Here is a 19372-nt window from a genome sequence, read left to right as displayed (position 1 = left end):
GGGCCGGTGGCTGCTGCCTTGATGGTCAGGCCATGTCCCTTCCTGGGCCTGCCTGCCTCAGGTCCTGAGGGGCTGCACTCTGCCACTGGAGAGAGGGGCCAACATGAAGGATAGAAACGCCTCAAAGAATGAGATGCCATGTGGTGGAGTTGGGTTCCTGTTTTCAGAAGCAGCATTTTGTACTGTGGGTGAAGATATAAAATGGTAAAGCCATTTGAGGGGGTAACTTTGCAATCCTATTAACATTATCTGGGTACCCAGCACTTCCATGTCTCAATATCCATTCAGGAGAAACACTCCAGCAGGTGTGCAAGGGGACATAAGAAGATGTTCTTTGGGGCATTGTTTGTAATGGCAAAGACGAGATCTGGACACAACCTGACAGTCTGTCAAGAGGGCAATGGCGAAATCAATCCCACTGTTGTCTTACATGGAATACTGCATAGCAGTTAAAGTGAAGTTGTTCTTTATGGACTAAGATGAGTATAGCTTCAGGACGTTCTACTGGGAAAGAAAGCAAGGATCAATACGTAACAGGTTGTAGAACAGTATTTTTAGTGTGATAGGTCTATATTCTTTTTATAAGGGAGAAAATACTAAAAAAAAATCACCGTTCAGAAATGTCTATCAGTACGTAAGCATGTAAACACGGAGGCAAGGGACAGTACACATAGATATACACATATGTATGTACACACACATGAATATTTCTCACTGGGAACAAGGTTGTTCTGGAGGGGGAGGCAAGGGACTACATGAAGAATGGACTTTAGCCTTATCTGTAATTTTTCATTTTTTAATAAGGAAATGTATTACTTGTGTAAATAAAATTAAAATTAAAGGTATATTTATCAAATTTATTTCTATCTTGCCTTTTTCTAAAAAGATAAAAGAAAAAGAAGAAAATGAGACAAAGGAAAGAAATTGAAAAGTATATAAGCATCAGATTTAGCTCTGAACTCCCTGGCAGCCAGAGCAAAAAGGGGACATGGTATAAATTACATCATTTTCCCCAAATGGAGGGTGCATCCAGTTCCTTTTGAGACAATTTTCTATACTGAAACTATATTCTAAACAAATTTACTCATGTGGGACTTTATCTGGAGCCCACATGTTGTCCACCACAGTTTCAAGCATGATTCTATTCCTATTTAAGTATAGAGAAACGTCCTGCTTTTTCTTCCCTGATGTTTACAGACACTCTCCCCCACCTCCCTCTCCCACCTCATCTGTACTGCTGTCCTCCTCGCTCACTATGCTCCAATCACACAGGTTGCCTTCTATAGTTCCTCGAACAAGCTCAGCCTACTCTCATCCTGGAGAGAGTAGCGGATGCTGCAGTGTGTGCCCAGGTTACCCTTCAGGACTGGGGCATCCTTCCCCACTGTTGGGAGCTTGGTTGTTGAGGCAGAATCCTTCCCGGGGAGTTGTCCTCAGCAGAACGGGAAGGGAACTACCTCACCCAAAGTCACACCGCCTCCCTGGGGGCAGCCTATCCAATGATGGGCAAGGTGGGGGCATCAAGGCCCTGATCCATTGCCTCAGTTCCAGGCATCTCTGAAGGGCCGTCCCAGCTTCAGAACTCCCTGCAGGGTCGCTGAAGCCTCCGTAGCAGCCTCTTCGCAGCCCGACACCCCCTCTGCCTGCTCCCTCACCCTCACGGTGTCGGCAACACGGGGTGCACTGCTGAAGAAGCCCCCCGTACGCACATCTCTGCTCAGGGTCGGCCTGTGGAAGAGCCTGACCCACAACAGTACGTCTTCTGTAGAAGCTGTTCCCTCTGCCCAGAACGTTCCCTGGCCCCTGATTTCAACACTGTCATGGTGGCAGTGAGGACCTCCTGTCACACAAATGTCCACTTAAATGTCACCTCCTCACTGAAGCTTTCCCTCACCATTCAACCTAAAATATCCTCTGAGATGCTATCGTATCAGCCAGTTCTAATTCTCTGCCTGGCACTTGTCACCATCCAAAACATGACTTGTTTATTTATCATTAATATGTTAATTTTAAAAATTATTACCCATTTTTTCCCCTCATCAGGCCCTATCCTTGGTCTATCTTATTCACCAATGCATTCCCAGAGCCTAGAACAGGGCGTGGCAAATACACGGTGCTTCGTAAATATTTCTTGAATTGATCAATGACTAAAATTCTATCTTAAAAATATAATATAAAGGGAATTGGAGGACAATTTGATGTTTGCATGACTTGAGGCTTTTTGATAATAATAAGACCAAAATTTATAAATTTTCAAAGCTGATTCAGCCTTGGAAGAAGATATATCATTTTTAAAAATCCACTGCCTGACTTGGTGAACAGGAGGATGAAATTACTTCTGGAATGATCTATGTGACCCTTTATTTAGAAAAACAGATATTTTGTGTAGAATTAGGCACAGTACTGAAGGAGAACTGACCACATACATCAGGAAGGAGAGAAGCCTTATTCCAGAATGTCCTTGTGGGACTTAGAAGGAAGGGGATGCTGAGTGATCGACAGCTGCTAAGATTTACCCAGCACCCACGCTAGGCCATATGCTGTTCAAGCTCTTTATCGTACTAAGTCATTTCTTCTTCGTGACTCCCCTATGAGGTAGAGATTATTGCCATCCCCATTTTACAGATGAGTAGACTGAGGCACAGAGAGGTTAAGGACCTTGCCCAAGGTTACACAGCTGGAAAGTAGCAGAGCTGGGATTTAATTCCCGGCAGTCTGACTTAAGAGACTGCACTGCACAGCCTCCCTGTTGCCAGGCAGATGTCAGAGAATCACAAAAACAGACATGAACAAGGTGATTTTTTTCTAGTCTCTTTCAAATTTTCTATTCTGAAATGTACAACATATACAGGTTATTACAGCAAGCGTTTCTGTTGACTCCTTGCTTTCTAGAAACTCCCACTCCCACAGTCCTTTCTGTTGATGCCTCATTTGATGTCCTGGCATTATGGGAATTTCTGTGGCCATAATTTGGGGGTGAAGCGTGCAGGGGAAAATTTGGCCAAGGAAGTAGAACAGAATTTTAAATAAGGCAAAAAGCAGCAAATGTAATGAGAAAAAGAACATAGGGACAAACGGATGGAAACAAGCCAAAAGGCTGGAAATGGAGCTCTTGAAAACAACCTTTGCTATCCTCATAGCAAAACAAGTTGGCTGTTAAAGAAGATTGAGTTACGGCCCTGAATGCTTTCTCCCAATGTTGTTTTCCTCTCACCTGTGGGTGGATTAGACTAGAGAATCTAATATAATTTGCTCCAGAAAGCCCATCGGCTTCCTTTTCTGATCTGTTCTCTCTTCTCCATCCTTCTTGATTTTTCTCTTCCTTTCTTCCAAAGCCTGGGCTTTGCACTTAAAGAGACCCAGCCAGGTTCCTGCCTCTGCCACTTCATGGCTGTTTGCATATTCAGGCAAATGATTTAACTGCCTAAGCTTTATTTTCCTCATCTGTAAAATGGGCATAACAATACTAACTTCATAGAACTGGGAGCAGGAAATGAGGCACGTGTACAAAGTGCCTTGCATGGAGGCCGGCACATAAGAGACTTTAGTTCCTTTCTCTGCCTCACTTCTCTTTCCCTCCCCTTCATTCCTGAATTCTTCAGGTTTGTTGGGCTGTACTGCTGGGAGACTAATAGTCCTTAATGGACAAGATCCTCTGAGGGGTGAATCTCAGGCATAGAGAGTTCTGGTGTTCAAAGTTACAACATAATTTCTAAGTAAAGCTCTTAGAGCAGAATTCACCTGTAAATATCAAACATGAATGCAATCACTTAACATCATTAAATGTTACATCACGTCCAGGAATTCCAAATATTAAAGAGAAAGCCACTCTAGCAAATTATTATTATTATTGTTATTAATGTTAAAAAATTGTACTGTAGTTGCCATTAATTATTAATTCATTAAGGGTTCATTGGTGGGAATGAACAGACCTGTGGTTCTATAATTTGCTGCAACATTATTAATTGAAAGAATGGGTTCTATTAAAATCAATTAATCAAATCCATGTGGAATCCAGTCCTTGCCAGTGTCTTGATGATGGAAAAAAAAATCTCCCCCAAAATAAAATAAACATGAAAAGTCAAATCTCCAGGCTAGATCTAAGTTGAATATTTTACGTATACCTGCAAATAAAGTTGATGGCATGTGGCCTAATGGATATCAGGTTTTTGTGACAATCTCAAAACATCCGGGTGCCATGCTGTACCGTTGGCGGGAAGATCCAGGTACAGGAGCGCCCCCCGGAGAGCGCTGCAGCGGGACTTACCATTGTAGCGTGGCAGGAGTGGAGTGCGGCTTGGACGCGCGGTTATTTTCTTTTTCCTCATCTGTTAAAGAAAAAGGAGCTAACTTCAGTAGGAAAAAGTAAAAGGCCTCTCAGCTCTCCCAAGTTTCAAAAGACTATATTTACCTCAAATATTGATGCTTCGAGAGCAATGATATTTTGGCTTTTCCAACATATTAGACTTATCATACTTTAATAAGAGAAAGAGGGGAAGCTGACTTTGACAGAAAACTCTCCCATCGATTTGTATTTTTATTGGACACAATATGGTTACAGGGTGAGAGCTCTCTTCATCACTGGACAATATAACTGTGTTCCCCCGACTTGCTGTTTACCCAACTGAAGCTGACTTGGTGATTCTGAGCCTAAGACCATGGTGACCTCACCTACCATTTGCTCCTTGTAACCTCAGTGGAACAGATGGTGTAGGGTAAGCAGAGTCTAAGTTCAGAAGAATCAGGTGAGCAATACAATAGAGCAGGGGTTGGCAAACTTTTTCTATAAAGGGCCAGATAGTGAATATTTTAGGGTTTGGGGGCCAAGGGGCAAAATCAAGAATATTATGTAGTATTTATACAACAGGAGAGAAAACAAATTTCCACAAAGCTTTTATTGACAATGTTCAAAATATGATGATAGTAACTGAGTACAATTTTTGTAATATAGGTCTATCAGTGAGAAGAATGAAATTATTTGAGGGGAGTGGGTAACGTTTTTCTTGGGATTCAAAGTTCACAATTCCTATCATCAAACAGATTACAAATATTTATCTGTAAATACCTTTCTTGCCTACAGCCCTATGAAAACAGGCATCCGGCCAGATGTGGCCGGGGTGGGGGGGCCCTGCGGGGTTCTAGTTTGCTGACATCTGCAATACAGCAATCTGAACAACAGACCAATCTTTGCGTACCTAAGAAGAACTGCTCACAATTTCATCATCGACTGAGAAATACATATAATTAGTCTCATCCAATTCCTAATGAAGATTATTGATAGAGAAATACTCAACATAAAATAAAATTTCTTGATCCACAAAATTTGACCTAGGAAGACTGGTACAAATAATAGCCTCAAAAGAAAAGTAATAATCTAAAAACCTACACATATAATCAACAAAATTTAACAAGAACATGTAATATGGTCAATGAAAGAAACCTATGGTGTAAAATTTATATGGAAAATAATTTATACCTATTAATTATTAATTAATTATTAAAATAATGTAAGTAAAACCAAAGCGAAAGTGGGAAAAAGTGAAATACGCTGTACCAAAAAATATTTTAAAATAAATTAGCTTAATGAAGTTGAGAAAATATTTTCTTGATGAAAGTTTATCAATATTGATATAATTCTGGTTAAAATGTCTGCTTATGGAAACTGAAGATGTTTGTTGTTGTTCCTTATTCAATTGTACATACTCAGCTTCCTTATTAACAGAATCCCGGTTTAGAGGGGATCATGCGTCAGGGAGGCTGACCCCTCTCAACTCCTAGGGAGGTGAACGTTGATTAACTTAAATCTCTCAAGGTAATTTTATGTCATCCAGCCACTGATGCATTAGGTGGGCATGTGACCTGGTGCTGGCCCATCGGACTTCAGCAGAAGCCCTCTGGATGCTTCTGGGAAAGATATTTTTCCCTATAAAAAGGAATGGGGGCCTTGACTCCAAATTTCTGCCTCCAAAACTATGAAAAAGCAAATGTCTATTATTTTATATAAATAAAGAGAAAGAGATAGAAGGCGAGAAGGAGAGAGGGAGGGAGGAAGGAAGGAAGGAAAATGGGGGAATGACCCTGGCCTGTCCTGCTTTTGAACATGGCTGAGAGGACACAATAACTGCAGCGAGGCAGCAAACTTTGGACTGGGGGAAGGGCAGCCTGAGGACCAAGTCAATGCTGAGGGAGGCAGAGAGGAAAGGGGGAGAGGCTGGGGGTTCTGGATGTCATGTTGTGCTTCTGACTAACCAACCCTAAAAATAGCTGCCGCTTTGTTTTGTGAGATAATACAATTTTCTCAGTTAATATAACCTCTTCTCATCGGATATTCTCTTCTCTGCCACCAAAACCATCCCAACTGATGGATGTTCTGACCCTAAATGTTCTCAGGGACAAAATGTCCCAATACATCATGGGCTCCACACCCATTCGTGCTGCTTTGTCAACCTGGAGCTCCTTCTAAATGTTTCGCATTCTTGCCAGCTTCCAATAGACACCACCACCTCTCTGAAGCCCTCCCTGATACTCTCCGAGTCAGGCATCATTGATCCTAACTCTGTTCCTCGACACCCCATTTCTTGTCTCTCAGTTGAACAGTGTAGCTGCCGGGATTATCATTTCTGTACATATCCGTGTCCATCTCTGACCTGAGTATCCCACGTAAGAGCTCCTACTTAAGAAGGCGGGATGGTATTTCAGTCATCTTTGCATTCCCTCCCACCAGCGCCTTCTCCTTGGCACTTAATTAAACAGTCGAGTCTGCCTTTCACAAATGTCTTCGACAATCTTTTTTAAAAAAATAACACAAGGAGTATGAGCCCATGAGTCTCAGAAAAAGCTAGGTAAATAGACACAAAGAACAATACTCAACCTCAATTGTTCACAAAGAAATAAAAGGAAAATAATAATGAGGCATGACTTTATATCTCTGAGAGTAACAAAAATTTTAAAAAATGATAATCCCCAATGCTGGTGTGTAAATGGTAAAACTGACAGTCTCATACTTCTCTGAAGGTAGTTTTAATCATGTTTTTGGTAAGCAAGTTGGCAATAATTTTGAGAGCCATCTAAAATGTCCAGTCTCTTGGCCCTATAACCCAACTTCTAGAAATTATACTAAGCAAATAATCAAAAAGAAAAAAAAGGCTATATTAAAAAATATGATCAATTTTTTTTTTAAACAAGGAAAAGTACATACAAACCTAAATACACCTCTGCCTAGCTTATGCTGGAACATGACTAACATTTCCGTTCTCCCTAGAACTGGCAGGGTTTTTGGTGTTTTTTTTTCTGATTCTTTAAATTTTAGCATTTCAGCCAAGCTGGACCAGATATCAAAAGACCTATGTTGTAGAAGCAATTCCAAAACTTACTGGCCATGACTGACAAACCACTCAACCTTTGAGCTTCATTTTCTCCATTTGTAAAAAGGTCATTTTACAGGGCTATGGAAAGGATCGTATTAATTAATTCAACAAATATTCATTGAATAGCTTATTTATGCCCTAGATGCTGGGGATAAAGAAATTAAGCCCCTGCCCTTGAGTCTGGTAGGAGAAAGAGAAAGACAAACAGTGGAGAGAGAGGCCACGTTCAGTAAGAAGTGATGAAGGCTGTGATAAGTTAGGCAAAGAAGAGCCCACCAACCCAGGCTGCATAAAGAAGCAGGTCCAGTCAGAGAAGCCTTCCTGGAAGAAGTGGTAAGTGGAGCTGAGACCTGGAATGGGCCAGAGATGGGCACCAGATGGCAGGGAAGATGGGACGAAGTCGAGGGGTAGGGTGGAGAAGGCGGGGGACAGACAAAGACACAGGGACCCAAGAGATCACGCCACCTTCCCAGAAGCAGGTGGCCGGAGCATGCGTCCTTATTGTGTGGTGGAATGAAGCAAGGATGCTGGAGGGAGGTTGTTTGACAATCTACTAATCCTGTTTCAAGTTCAAGACAGTTTCTTGTCTCTAAACTGAGGGTGGTAATATTGCCTTCCTCAAAGGATGGGTGGAAGGATTAAGTGAAATGAACTTAACAAGGGATAAGAGCTCAGAACATGAGCTGCAGAAGCTCCGTGGCAGAGGCTGCCCTGGGCTGCTCCGGCTGGTCAAGAGGCCTTGGGGCAATTCTGTCCAGCTGGGATCGGCTGTGGGAAGCAGGCAAGGAAGGCCACCTCTGTGCTTGGAAAGATTTACAGGAGCAAAGACAACTGTGTCGACAGGGACCCTGCAAGGCAGACACACACCAGGGGACATCACAACTCCAAACAGGAGATGGCGTTTGAGCTGGGTCCTGAAGAGACCATCAGGGTTTTTAAATAAGTGTTTTCTGTTTGCAAAAATAATACATGTTCTTTTTTATTATTATTAATTTGGAAAATATAGAGAAAATAGAAATCTCTAGAAATCCAAGCCCCTCACAACAGAGAGAACTATTGTTAACCTTTTTATCCTATTTCCCTCCAGTCTATTCTCAGTGTTCACCCAGGCACACACACCTAACTTAAAACAAGTAAAGATCACACAGTTCATCCTGACTTATAACCTGTCTCTCTCACCTTTACAGGGACAGGTCAGACTTTGCGAGGAGGACACTGAGGGAGAGGGGGCTCCATGAGGAATGGTGTGGAGAATGGCAACCTGGGGCCCAGGGGAAAATGCAAGTGGTCTATTCGGCTGGAGCCAATAGTGCTATGAAGAAGTTTTACGTCCCTATTTGATAAATAAGGAAACCGAGCTTCGGTGAAGCTGAATGACTTGCATGAAGTCATACAGCTGGTGACTGGAGACTGGACCCCACTCAGTGCTTGGCATATGGTGGCTACTAATAGTATTTAGACGAGAACTGGTCTGCCCGGCAGCCAACAGGGACCCCCTGGCTCACTCATCACACAGGTGCCGTTCACCTCTGCAGGCCACTTTCTAGACCACTAGTGACTTCGTGCCCAGGGTCTGACCACCCAGCCTCTTTCCCCCAAAGGGGGTGTGTGTCACCCCCAGGCCTGACCCTCCTATCTGATGGCTCTCGATTCTAATTCACCCGAAGTGCTGGTTACTCGTTGACTCGTTCATCAAATATTTATTAAATGTCTACTATATTCCAGCCCTATGCCAGGGGCTAAGGTGAGAAAAAACAGACACGGTCTCTGCTCGCCTGAGCTCAGAGTCAAATTATCAGCAAATAAAATGTAAGTCCTGGGCAAGAGCTGTGAAGGCAGGTCCAGGATGCTAGGGCAGCACCAAACGGGGACGGGAGCCCAGCTGAGGGATCTGAAGGAGGAGCAGGAGCCACCTAGGCGACGAGGACAGGAGAGCACATTTTAGGTGCATGGGGACAGCCACAGTTGATAGAGACTTTAGGAACGGGTCCTGCCAAATGCCTTTTCATTTTAACAGGCAGAAACGCCTCAAGCCAAACAAGATTCAGCCCGTAAGGCGGAATTTCAGGCCAGCAAGATTCCTGGAGCCATTCACAGCACAGGCCCGCCCTCAATGCCCACCCTGCTCATCCTACCAAAACTGGAGAGCAGCTCCTCCTTCAAAAACCTCCCGGCAAGATGCTGCCCGGTGCCTGGCCTCCTCCTGGCCGCTCTGTTCTGCCGCCACTTTGCAGTTATGGTTCCAGGCATACCCCGGGGAATCTCAGTCCAGCTCCCAGTGGGCAGCAGCTCTGCTCCCTCTCTGGATCCATCTCTCAATGTAAACTCGGGGGCCAAATTTCCAGGCTCAAATCCTGGCTCCACCGCTTGCTAGCTGTGTGACCTTGAACAAGCTTTTAGTGCCTTAGTTTCTTTATCTGTCGAGTAGGGGTAATAACAGCACCAGGCACATACTGTGAGGATTAATTGAACCACTCGTGGCACAAGATACATGCTCTCTAAGTGTTCTCTCTTGCTATAATAGTTGTCACTCCTCCGGAGGGGCCAGGCGCCTGGACCCTCGTCCTGCCCACAGGGCTGTGTCTGGCAAGGCCAGCATCTGGGACAGGGTTATTCGCTCCTCCCCTGCGTTCCCACACCACCTGGGCTGCTCCCTAGCAAAGGCCTCCTCACAGGGAATGGTGGCTGCTTACTGACCAGCGCGACTGCCATGCTCATTTGTAAGCTCTGTGGGGCACAGACCACACTTGCCATTGTGTCTTCAGCACCCACACATGGTAGGGGCTTACGAAGTATTTGTGGAATAAATGAATGAATAAGATAATACCGCAATTCAATGCTGAGCCTGCCCATCTGATTTCAGTAAGCATATAAAACAACAATACAACCAGGGGACACTTACTGACAATTTATAGTGTGTCAGGCACTGTGCAATGCTCTTTACGTTGCTGCATTTAATTTTCACAGCTGCCCGAGACAGTGGATGATTTAACGCACATGAAATATCAAACATGGTGCTTGATGTATACTTAGTGCTTAATCAACGTTAGGTCTAATTATTAGTATTATCCCCTTTGACAGAGGAAGAAACTGAGGCTCAGAGAAGTGAAGTGATCTGTCTGAGGTCACACAGTTAATGGTGGAGCCAGAAGAGGGACCCAGGCTAGCTGACCTCCAAACCTCCCCGAACCCAAACCCTCTCTCTTCAAATCTATGGCAACGAACTGAAGATTTTAGGGGACATGTCATCAGCCTAATCATTTCTTTCCTGCCTCTATGCTGAATGAATTCACAATACTTGGGAACCTATTCTAGAATATTTCCTACCTGGAGCCAGGGTGGCAGAGTGTAATATTGAGGGAGAAAGTTTCTAAATTAATTACTTCTCTTCAAATCCCAGGAAAGGTTCAAATTTACGTGAGTCTCGAGTTGCACTTCAAAGTTTTAATTCTATTTCCTTTCATTATACTAACCTGGCTGCACCTGGCCAGACCTCGCCTGTTGGGAACATGGGGCTGCCAAAGATTTCATTTCCCCTTATCTACCTTCTTCCCAGCCTCTGCAAAGGGCACCAGCTGATGAGGAGGGGGCCCGGACCAGGCCTCTGGCAGTGGGCATCCACCCCTGGCAGCAAACCCTTCTCCCCGTGGGAACAGGGCTAAGTCCCAAAGAGAACTGCGGTGTTGGCAGCATTGCTCTGGCGGGAGGGGGCAGCGGGGGGCTCACACCTGCTTCCTTTCACCTCCTCTGGGCCGATTCCTTCATAACCTCGGGGCAGGAAAGGGCCTTTCTAACTTCGATACGAACCCCAAAGCCATAAAAGGAAATATGGATAAATTTTACTACATAAAAACTCCAAAGCTTCTGTGTGGGGGAAAAAACCCACACCATACATACAAAGATAAAAACACGCTTGGGAAAATTGCAATCACAGCACAGGCTCACCTCCCCACCGCAGAAAGAGCTCCAATAAAACCAGGAGGAAAAAGACCAAGAACTAAGAGAAATAATAGCCAAAGCGCAGGACACACAGTTCCTGGAAAAAATACAAATGTTCCTGAAATGAGAAAAGATGATTAATCTCAATGAGTGGAAATGAAAACGACACTAAATGACCATTTCTCACTTATCAGATTGGCAAAAATCCAAACCGCGACCACACAACTCTGCTGGGAAGTTGTGGGAAACAGGTGCCCTCCTGCCTTGCAGGGGGAGTGCAGAATGGTACCTTCCCGTATGGAAGGTCATTTGGAAGAATCTACTGAAATCCCACATGCCCTTTACCCAGCAGACCCATGTCTGGGAGCGGATCCTTCAGCTACGCCTGGACACACAGGAAATGACCATACACAAGATTATTCGTTCCAACTTGTCTGTAGCAGCAAAAGCTTGCAAACAGCCCAGTGTTAACCAAATTATGATACATGCTCAGAGTGGAATACCACACAACTGTGAAAAAAATTAAAGACAAGAAAAGAATGAGGATGCTCTCTCTGTTCTCACTGATAAGGAACACTGCAGGGTTTATTATTAAGTGAAAAAAGCAAGTCACAGCAAAATGCATACAGGGTGCAACTTTTTTGTGCAAGAAAGTGGCAAAAAAAAAGAACATATATTTGAATTTTTTATTTGCATAAAGAAATAAAATACTGGAAGAATACACAATTAACAAACAGAAATGCTTACCACCAGGGAGCTGAGGTGGGGAATGGGGTGGAATCAAGACTTCTCAATGAGTACCTTTTAAAGCATTTTGATTTTTGCACCCAAGGGATGTATTATCGATTCAAAAACACTCTAATTAAATTTGAACAAATTGAAAGACCCTCTTGGGGAGGGAGCATCTGAAAGAAGAATGTGTTTGAATGACTAAGTGGTCCCGGAGTGCCAAAAACTGAAAGCAAATTATAAATACTCATAATCTGGCAAGGCTTTACACTATTTTGCTTTCCTAATATCCATTTACTTAATGAACACTTACTGAGCACCTACTGTGTACCAGAACCTACTGTGTTAAGTGCCGGTGAGACATAGCCCATCAGACAAGCTCCCATCCCCTTAGGGCGTCAGGGCCCATGGAAGGACTGGGGAAGGCACAGAGGGGCCCTGTCAGTGTGCTCCAAGCCACAGGAGGGACTACCTAGTTCTTCACAAGAGGAGAGGACAGATAGACACTCAGGGGACAGAAAGGCTGAGGAAGGGGAGGAGTCTGCGGGGTCGTCTTAAATTGTAACCTGAGCACCGAGCCTTGACAGCCAGCCAGCAGCCTTAGACCTCAGTCCCCAGCCAGGACTAAAACTGCAGCAAACACCACCTGAGGGCAATCCAAGTTTTAAAGGCCATCATGGGATGGCCATCTGTGGGACTCTGACCCCTGACTTCCCACTCTAAGTCACTGCCCTTGCTCTTGGAGCTGTCTGAATGCCCTTCTGCTATTGGTCAGGGGCTTTTGTCCACAACGCGATGGGAATATGAAATAGTTTAACTCCATTTCCTCTTCTCTGGAACCCCGTCTTATGAAGTTATAAGACCCCAAATTGGGTAATAAACTGACACGCTGAGTGAACTGAGTGGAGAGACAGATTCCTAACTTTCGCTTATATAGCCCTGAAATGTGATGAGATTTTAATAGGATAATGATGAGTCATATTAAGTTGTGACCCTCTGTGATCCCTGTTCTGTGTCATTGAATTTCAGCTCTTCCCTTCCCTGTCAGTAACAGCCACGACAAGTGAAGGGCTGGGGAGGGTAAAGGAAGATGGCTACGTTCCTAGCGAGGCAGGCAGGACAGGAGGGTGGCAGTTAGCAAGTGTCAAAGAGTGGAGGGAACAGGGCTCAGTATGGACTGTCTCAGAAGAAACAGAGCCCCCTTCCCACACATCTACCACACACACACACATGCACACACACAGAACTGATAAGTCTTGGAGATACAGGGAAGACTCTGGACTCCCACCTAGGATATAGGATAGGGGCTAGAGTCATTTGATCTAGATATTAAGGAAATGGTGACCTGAAGGGTAGAGGACTTGGGTACATCTGGGTTACATTTAACTTGTTCTGCTTCCCAAGAAGGGAAACAGGAATCCCAAGGACTCCCATTGGGTTCCTGCTGTGTGGACCCAGCCTATCACCCTAGTCTCTCCAGTTCTCTCCATCCTGCTAACGCCACCCTGGACTACAGCCTCATCACCTCAAACCTGGACTAGGTAGAAGCCCCTCAAGTGCCCTCCTGGCTCTAATCCACCCTCCACATTCGCCTGAAAATGCCACTTTGATTTGTCACTCTTCCGCCCAGCTCCTTCAAATTTCAAATCTCTTGTTTGGAATTCAAGTCTCTCAACAATAAGGCCTAAACTCCCCTTCTCAACCCTGTTTCCCATGATGCTTCAACCTCTTTGCTCAAGCCAATCTGGAAAACTCTCCAGGCTCAAAACCTGCCTTGTGGCTTTCTGCCTCCCAGCCCTTTACCATCACCACTTAAAGGAACCACACGGATCTTTTAAGGTCCGTCGCACATGGCACCTCCTCCAAGAGGACTTCCCCCTGTCGTCACCTTCAACCTTGTGGCCTCTCCCAAACTTAGCATGCATTCTAATCACCTGGGGGGCTTGTCAAAATGCAGAGCATGTTTCAGGGCCTGAGATCCTGCATTGTTAACAAGCTTCCAGTGAGGTTGTGCTGGAGTCCAGGAGCATACTTGGTATGGTAAGGTAGAACACCTTGCATCATTCTAACGGAATTTATCACATATGACCTTATATTATTAATGTTCATGCATGTGCCTTAGCTTCCCTTCTAGATTGAAAATCCCTTGAGAGCAGGGACCCCAGGAGACACAGTTTATAGAGTATAAATAGAGCCAGCTGTAAAATCAGCCAGCTCTAAGTTCAAGTCTTAACTCTGCAACTTACTTGCTATGATATTGAATAAGTCATATAACCGCTGAATCTCAATTTCTTTATCTGTAAAATGGGGATAAATAATATGTCCCTCCCAGAGGATGAAAGGAAATAGTGCCTGTGATTATGCCTAGCATCCTGCCTGATGTTGAACATATTGTGATTTTGGCTCCCTGTCTCTCCTTCCTCGTATCACCAGACTTTCCACAGAGTCTTGTATATGGTAAGTGCTCAAGGAATCTTCTAGGCCCAGTTTCTGCAGGAACTTCTATTTTACCTGTACAACTCTGTTCAATCCACACTGCTAAGCTTTCCTTTCTGGATATGATGCTCTAAGCAGTCACGGACCTGGAAATGTTTCACAAGCACAGCCTTCCTATCTGTTGGTGAGGACGCCACCAGAAACATAAGAATCTACTGACATCTGCCAGGGAGAAAATTCGATTTGTTCAGCTCGGAAATGAGAATTCATGAGACCCGAATGATGATAAACAACCCATCCACTCCTGTTCAGGCTCCCACACATCAGGCATTTAGAGCCTCTCCTCACTGGTCCAGGGTTTTCTTCCCAACTGCATTCCATCAAATGTCCCATGTCCCTTTCCCCATGCTCACTGGAGCTCTGGTAAATCAATGAAATCCATCTTTTCTGGGCTGCTAAAAGGGACAGCAGAGGAAGAGCCCCAGACAGAGATCAGAAGTCCTCGGTAACAGTTCTGATTCCAGTGTTACCTAAGAGTACGATTTTGGGCAAATGAAGTCTATTTTCTGAGCCTCAGTTTCCTCATCCGTAAAATAGGAGAGTGAGCCAAGGTGATCTATAAATCTCAGAGTCTTTGATTGTAGGCTAATAAACTGATTATTCTCCCATTCCATTTCATTTTAACCAGGACTTCCTGGTGCTGATACCCAGCTCTCGCTCAGGCCAGTGGAAGAAATACTTTTCAGTAGGTGGACCTTTTTCAACTTACCCTGGGAAGGTACTTTTACCTGCTTGGCCTGGTTCAAAGATAAACTGTATGTATAAGGGGCTGGCTCTGTGGCTGAGTGGTTAAGTTTGCGCACTCTGCTGCAGCGGCCCAGGGTTTCACAGGTTCAGATCCTGGGTGCGGACCTAGCATCACTCATCAAGCCAGGCTGAGCCAGCATCCCACATAGTAGAACTAGAATGACATACAGCTAGAATATACAACTACGTACTGGGGCACTTTGGGGAGAAGAAGAAAAAAAAAAGATTGCAACAGATGTTAGCTCAGGGCCAATCTTTAAAAAAGAAAAAAAATGATAAACTGTATGGCAGGCCCTTTAACTGGCCACTCAATAGCAAATCTTCCTTTTTTTCCTGCTTGCTAATCAACCTCAGTTTTAGTCAAGGCAGTAATGTGACAGCTCCAGAGGTAAATCCTCAATTACTGAGGTCAGGGGTCTGAAAACTCTTTCTGTAAAGAGCCAGATAGTAAATATTTTAGGATTTGCGGGTTGCATATGGTCTCTCTCACATAGTCTTTTTTTTCCTTACTCTTCAAAATTAAAAACAAAACAAAAAGCAAAAGTGTCTTAGATCGTGGCCTGCATAGAAACAGGAGGCAGTTTGGATTTGGTGTGGGGGTGGTCCAACCATCATAATTCCATTTTTTTCTATTCTTTTGACAAACATTCACTGTCCTATCCTCCCTTTCAGCTACAGAGGGTAGAGTTCTGGACACAAAGAAAGTAGGGAAAATCTACTGGGAGCTTCTGAGAAAGATCTTGTTGTTTTCTGATAAAAGGAAGACACATGAGAGGAAAGCTAACTGTGCCTTCCCTTGCCCCATCCATCTGTCTTGAATGTGGACCTCGTGCCTGGACCTGAAGCAGCTACCTTGTGACCATGAGGCACCAACATGAGGACAAAAAGCCAATAACTTAAGAGGACTTAGCAGAAAGACATACAGAGCCTGGGTCCTGGATGATGCTGAGCTGTTGAATAAACCATGGAACCCCCTCCTTTCCATCTTTTAGTTAAATAAGATGATAAATATCAGGTTTCTGTCTCTTAAAATCCAAAATATTCTTGAAATACTAAATCTGAGGAGTTTTTTTCTCTTAATTTTTAAAACTTCAACCATCCCCTAGCCCCCAACTATGTGCCAGGCCCTGGGGTACAGTGAACCACACAATCCTCCTGCCCTCATGGGGCTTTCAGTCTAGTAGAAGAGACGACAAGGCACAGACAAGTATTGACATACCCATCAGCCCCTGGGAGCAGGTGATGAGCATCCTGAGCTCTACTCTTGGTATTCCTATGGACAAGTTATGAAATTCTCGGTAGCAAGTCTTTGAAGCACTACATTCTGAGAGACAGAATAGTGCGAAGACTAAAATGACTAATGTTCAATGGTAGATATACAGACCTGGGTTCAAATCCAGCTCCATCACTTCCCAGCTGTGTAACTTTGAGCAAGTTACTTAACTCCTTTGAGCCTCAGTTTTCACAGGTGTAAAATAAAGCTCATAATAATAAACTACCTCCTAGGACTACTGTGAGAATTGAATGAGATAACAGAACGAAAGCATCTCTTGTTGCTTAATAGATGATAGCCAATATACAGATTAACTACAAATTTTGTTTAGCAATATGTGCTTAGAAAGAAAGACGAGAAGGAAACACAGAAAAACATCAAGAGTGGCTACCTCTGGATAGTGGGATTAGAAGCGATTATTTTTCTTCCTCATATTTTTTTCCTTCATTTTCCAAGCATATACACATATGACTCTTATAGCCAGGGGGTATATTTTCTAATGTAATTTTTGTGTTTTGAAAATAAAAATAACAGGTAGACTGAAACTTGTTGGTTCTTTTATCCTGATGGGAGATAGGTGGCCCACATTCTAGATCTAGCACTGGCATTGAACTGCACTTGTGCAATCTTAGGAAGTCACTTCACCAATGTAGGTCTAAATTTCCCTGTCTAAAATTGAAGATAACCAGACTTCCAGTTCTCTCCATGATGAGACAGCTTGCACTGGATTAACTCATCCACCAAAGACAATTGTAAAAGCTAAAAGAACAATATGAAGCCATTGGAGAGCAGTCAATACGACAGGACTGGAGGAGCTGCAAGCCTTGAGAGAAAGGAAGCCCAGGCTGTGGGCTCCGCATTCACCCTGGTGTCTCCCCTGAGGACATTTTTAATTGCTGTACCAGGAAACAGAACTCAAGCAGAATGCAGTCCATTGGGCTGGTGAGAAGTCAGAGTTTGGAGGGGACAGAATGGCTAAGATCCAAAGAGCAACATTCTAAAGAGAGAACCACAGAGAAGGAGACAAATGTACCTGCACTAAAGTCCCCCTCGAGTGTTTAGCCCGCTCCTCAGCTGCACACACAGAGAGTGAGAAACCAAAAAACCGAGGAGAAGACACCAGCTTGGAGCCTAAAGAGCTGATTAGTTGAGGAGTTAAAAGTCGCAGTTCAAGCTGGGTCAAGGTAGAAGGAACTTGGTAAACACCCAGAGCTTTCAGTTGTACACCCAGAAAGGCTGTGATCTAGGAGTAAAGATCACACCCTAATAGTATGGACAAAACTGAGAGACTGGAATTAACCAAGGCTGGACAGGATCAAGGAGACCGCTGGTTCTCTATCACCTGCTAGAACAAAATTTAACCCTCTCTGGAGGAAAGAGTGTAACATCATTCACCCAAAGCCCCTCCAACTTTGCATCCATAACATCCAGCATTAAATCAAAAACTAAAGGCACAGTGCTGAAAACAAGACCAAAAACCTGAAATCCAAGAAAAACACAGATAGTCATGCATTGCTTAACAAGGGGATATGTTCTGAGAAATGTGTCATTAGGCAATTACATTGTTGTGCAGACATCATAGAGTGTACTTACACAAACCTAGATGGTCTAGCCTACTACACACCTACATTATATGGTGCTAATCTTAGGGGACCACCATCATATATGCGGTCCATTGTTAACAAACACATCATTATGTGGCACATGACTGTAATAGAAATGGATCCAGAGATGACTCAGATATTAGAGTTATCAGACAGGGACTTTAAAATAACTACAGTTAATATGGTTAAGGAGACAGAGGAAAAGATGGTCAAAATATAAGAAATGATGAAAAAAATAGAGGAAAAAATTGAGAATATCAACTGAGATTTGGAAAAAGGAATCAAATGGGCATTCCCAATAGAAGAAATAATACAATATCTGAAATTAAGACCACTTGGGATGAGCTTAATAGCAGACTGGACATGATAGAAAATGGGAATTGATTAACTGAAAGGCAAGTCAATAGAAAACGCCAAACTGAGGTACAAAGAGAGAATAACAGACAAGAGAGAAGAGAAATGGACATAGGAAAGCATAAGAAACATATGAGGTATAGTCAAAAGGTCTAATATTCATGTAAGTAGAGTCCCTGAAGGAGGTAAGAGAGAGAATGGGGCAGAAAAAATATTTGAAGAGACAGTGGTCAAGAATTTTACAAATTTGATGAAGAACAGCCCACTGATTCAAGAAGCTCAGTGAACCCCAAGAAGAATAAATATAAGAAAACCATATCTATGCACATCATAGTCAAACTGCTGCAAACTAAAGACAAAGAAAAAGTCTTAAAGGCAGTGAGAGATGCAAACACACATTGCATTTAAAGGAGTAAAAATAAGTCTGAAAACTACCTTGTCAACAGAAATTTAGGAAGCCAGAAGACAATGGAATGACCACTTTAAAGTGTTGGAGGAAAAAAGAAACTTATCAACCTAGAATTCTATATCCAGCAAAAATGTCCTGGATATAAGGGAAATAAAAATGTTTTTCATGCTCTACATTGCACTACTAGAAATATTAAAGAAGTTTCTTTGGGTTGAAGTAAAAATGATCCCAGATGGAAGCATGGACTTGCTGGCAGGAATGAAGAACCCTGGGAAGGGTAAATAGGGGAATAAATATTGACTGTTTAAAACAACAATAATAATGTCTTGCAGGGCTTATAACATACGTAGAAGGAAAATACACTGAAGCAATAGCCCAGAGGGTGGGAAGAGGTAAATGAGGTTACGCCATGAGAATGCTGGGCTTGGGCTTGAAGTGGGAGGAGAAGGAATAT

At 43.5% G+C, this 19372-nt stretch overlaps 1 protein-coding gene across 5 annotated transcripts in view; it reads right to left on the bottom strand.

Annotated features, from left to right (window-relative positions):
- Window positions 1-19372, bottom strand: part of RFX4 (regulatory factor X4) — a 177547-nt gene that overhangs the window by 109311 nt on the left and 48864 nt on the right. For all 5 annotated transcript variants that reach the window (XM_070254114.1, XM_023631039.2, XM_070254112.1 and 2 more), the window contains one exon: window positions 4268-4328. Coding sequence is in view for 2 of the 5 variants with exons in the window: in XM_023631039.2 (XP_023486807.1) it covers window positions 4268-4328 (61 nt within the window). In the remaining 3 variants the exon portion in view is untranslated. The remainder of the gene's footprint in view (window positions 1-4267; window positions 4329-19372) is intronic.

The sequence above is a fragment of the Equus caballus genome, chromosome 28 (assembly GCF_041296265.1).
Source record: "Equus caballus isolate H_3958 breed thoroughbred chromosome 28, TB-T2T, whole genome shotgun sequence".
NCBI lineage: Eukaryota > Metazoa > Chordata > Mammalia > Perissodactyla > Equidae > Equus > Equus caballus.
Note: the sequence above shows the minus strand (reverse complement) of the source record. Positions and strands in the feature narration are given on the sequence as shown.